The sequence below is a fragment of the Etheostoma spectabile genome, chromosome 15, assembly GCF_008692095.1.
Source record: "Etheostoma spectabile isolate EspeVRDwgs_2016 chromosome 15, UIUC_Espe_1.0, whole genome shotgun sequence".
In the NCBI taxonomy this organism is placed as follows: domain Eukaryota; kingdom Metazoa; phylum Chordata; class Actinopteri; order Perciformes; family Percidae; genus Etheostoma; species Etheostoma spectabile.
Window position 1 is genome coordinate 33,986,013 of NC_045747.1, and position 367 is coordinate 33,986,379.

General features: G+C 40.6%; 1 protein-coding gene across 1 annotated transcript in view; it reads left to right on the forward strand.

Annotated features, from left to right (window-relative positions):
* The window catches only part of LOC116702286 (regulator of G-protein signaling 9), a 27,355-nt gene that overhangs the window by 7,547 nt on the left and 19,441 nt on the right, over window positions 1-367 (forward strand). Inside the window, 1 exon segment of the mRNA XM_074783881.1 lies at window positions 257-353. Coding sequence (XP_074639982.1) covers window positions 257-353 — 97 coding nt within the window.

Consider the following 367-nt stretch of genomic DNA (forward strand, 5'->3'; position numbering starts at 1 on the left):
ACATGTTTATCACAAAAAATAAGGTAAGGCCGTTAATCTTCAGGTAAAATGTTTTTTTTATATTTGTACCATTTGTCATCTTGTAAAAAATTGAAATGGGTCAATTTGACCCGAATACCGGGTTAAGAGGGGTTAAGATTTTAGGAAAAGTATTGAAAGCATTGAAAGAATTGTCAAAGTAATCGTAAAAAACTGTAAATTTAACCAGTGTTCATCTAGTGGCTGATGCCTCTCTTGGCTGCCCTTGTGTTTTCAGCTGGAAGCCATCGTGGTGGAGATGCAGGACCCAAAAAGTGGCATCAAGGGCTCGGACCAGAAGCTCAACGTCACCACCATCCCGCATGTCATCGCTGGTGAGACTGACACA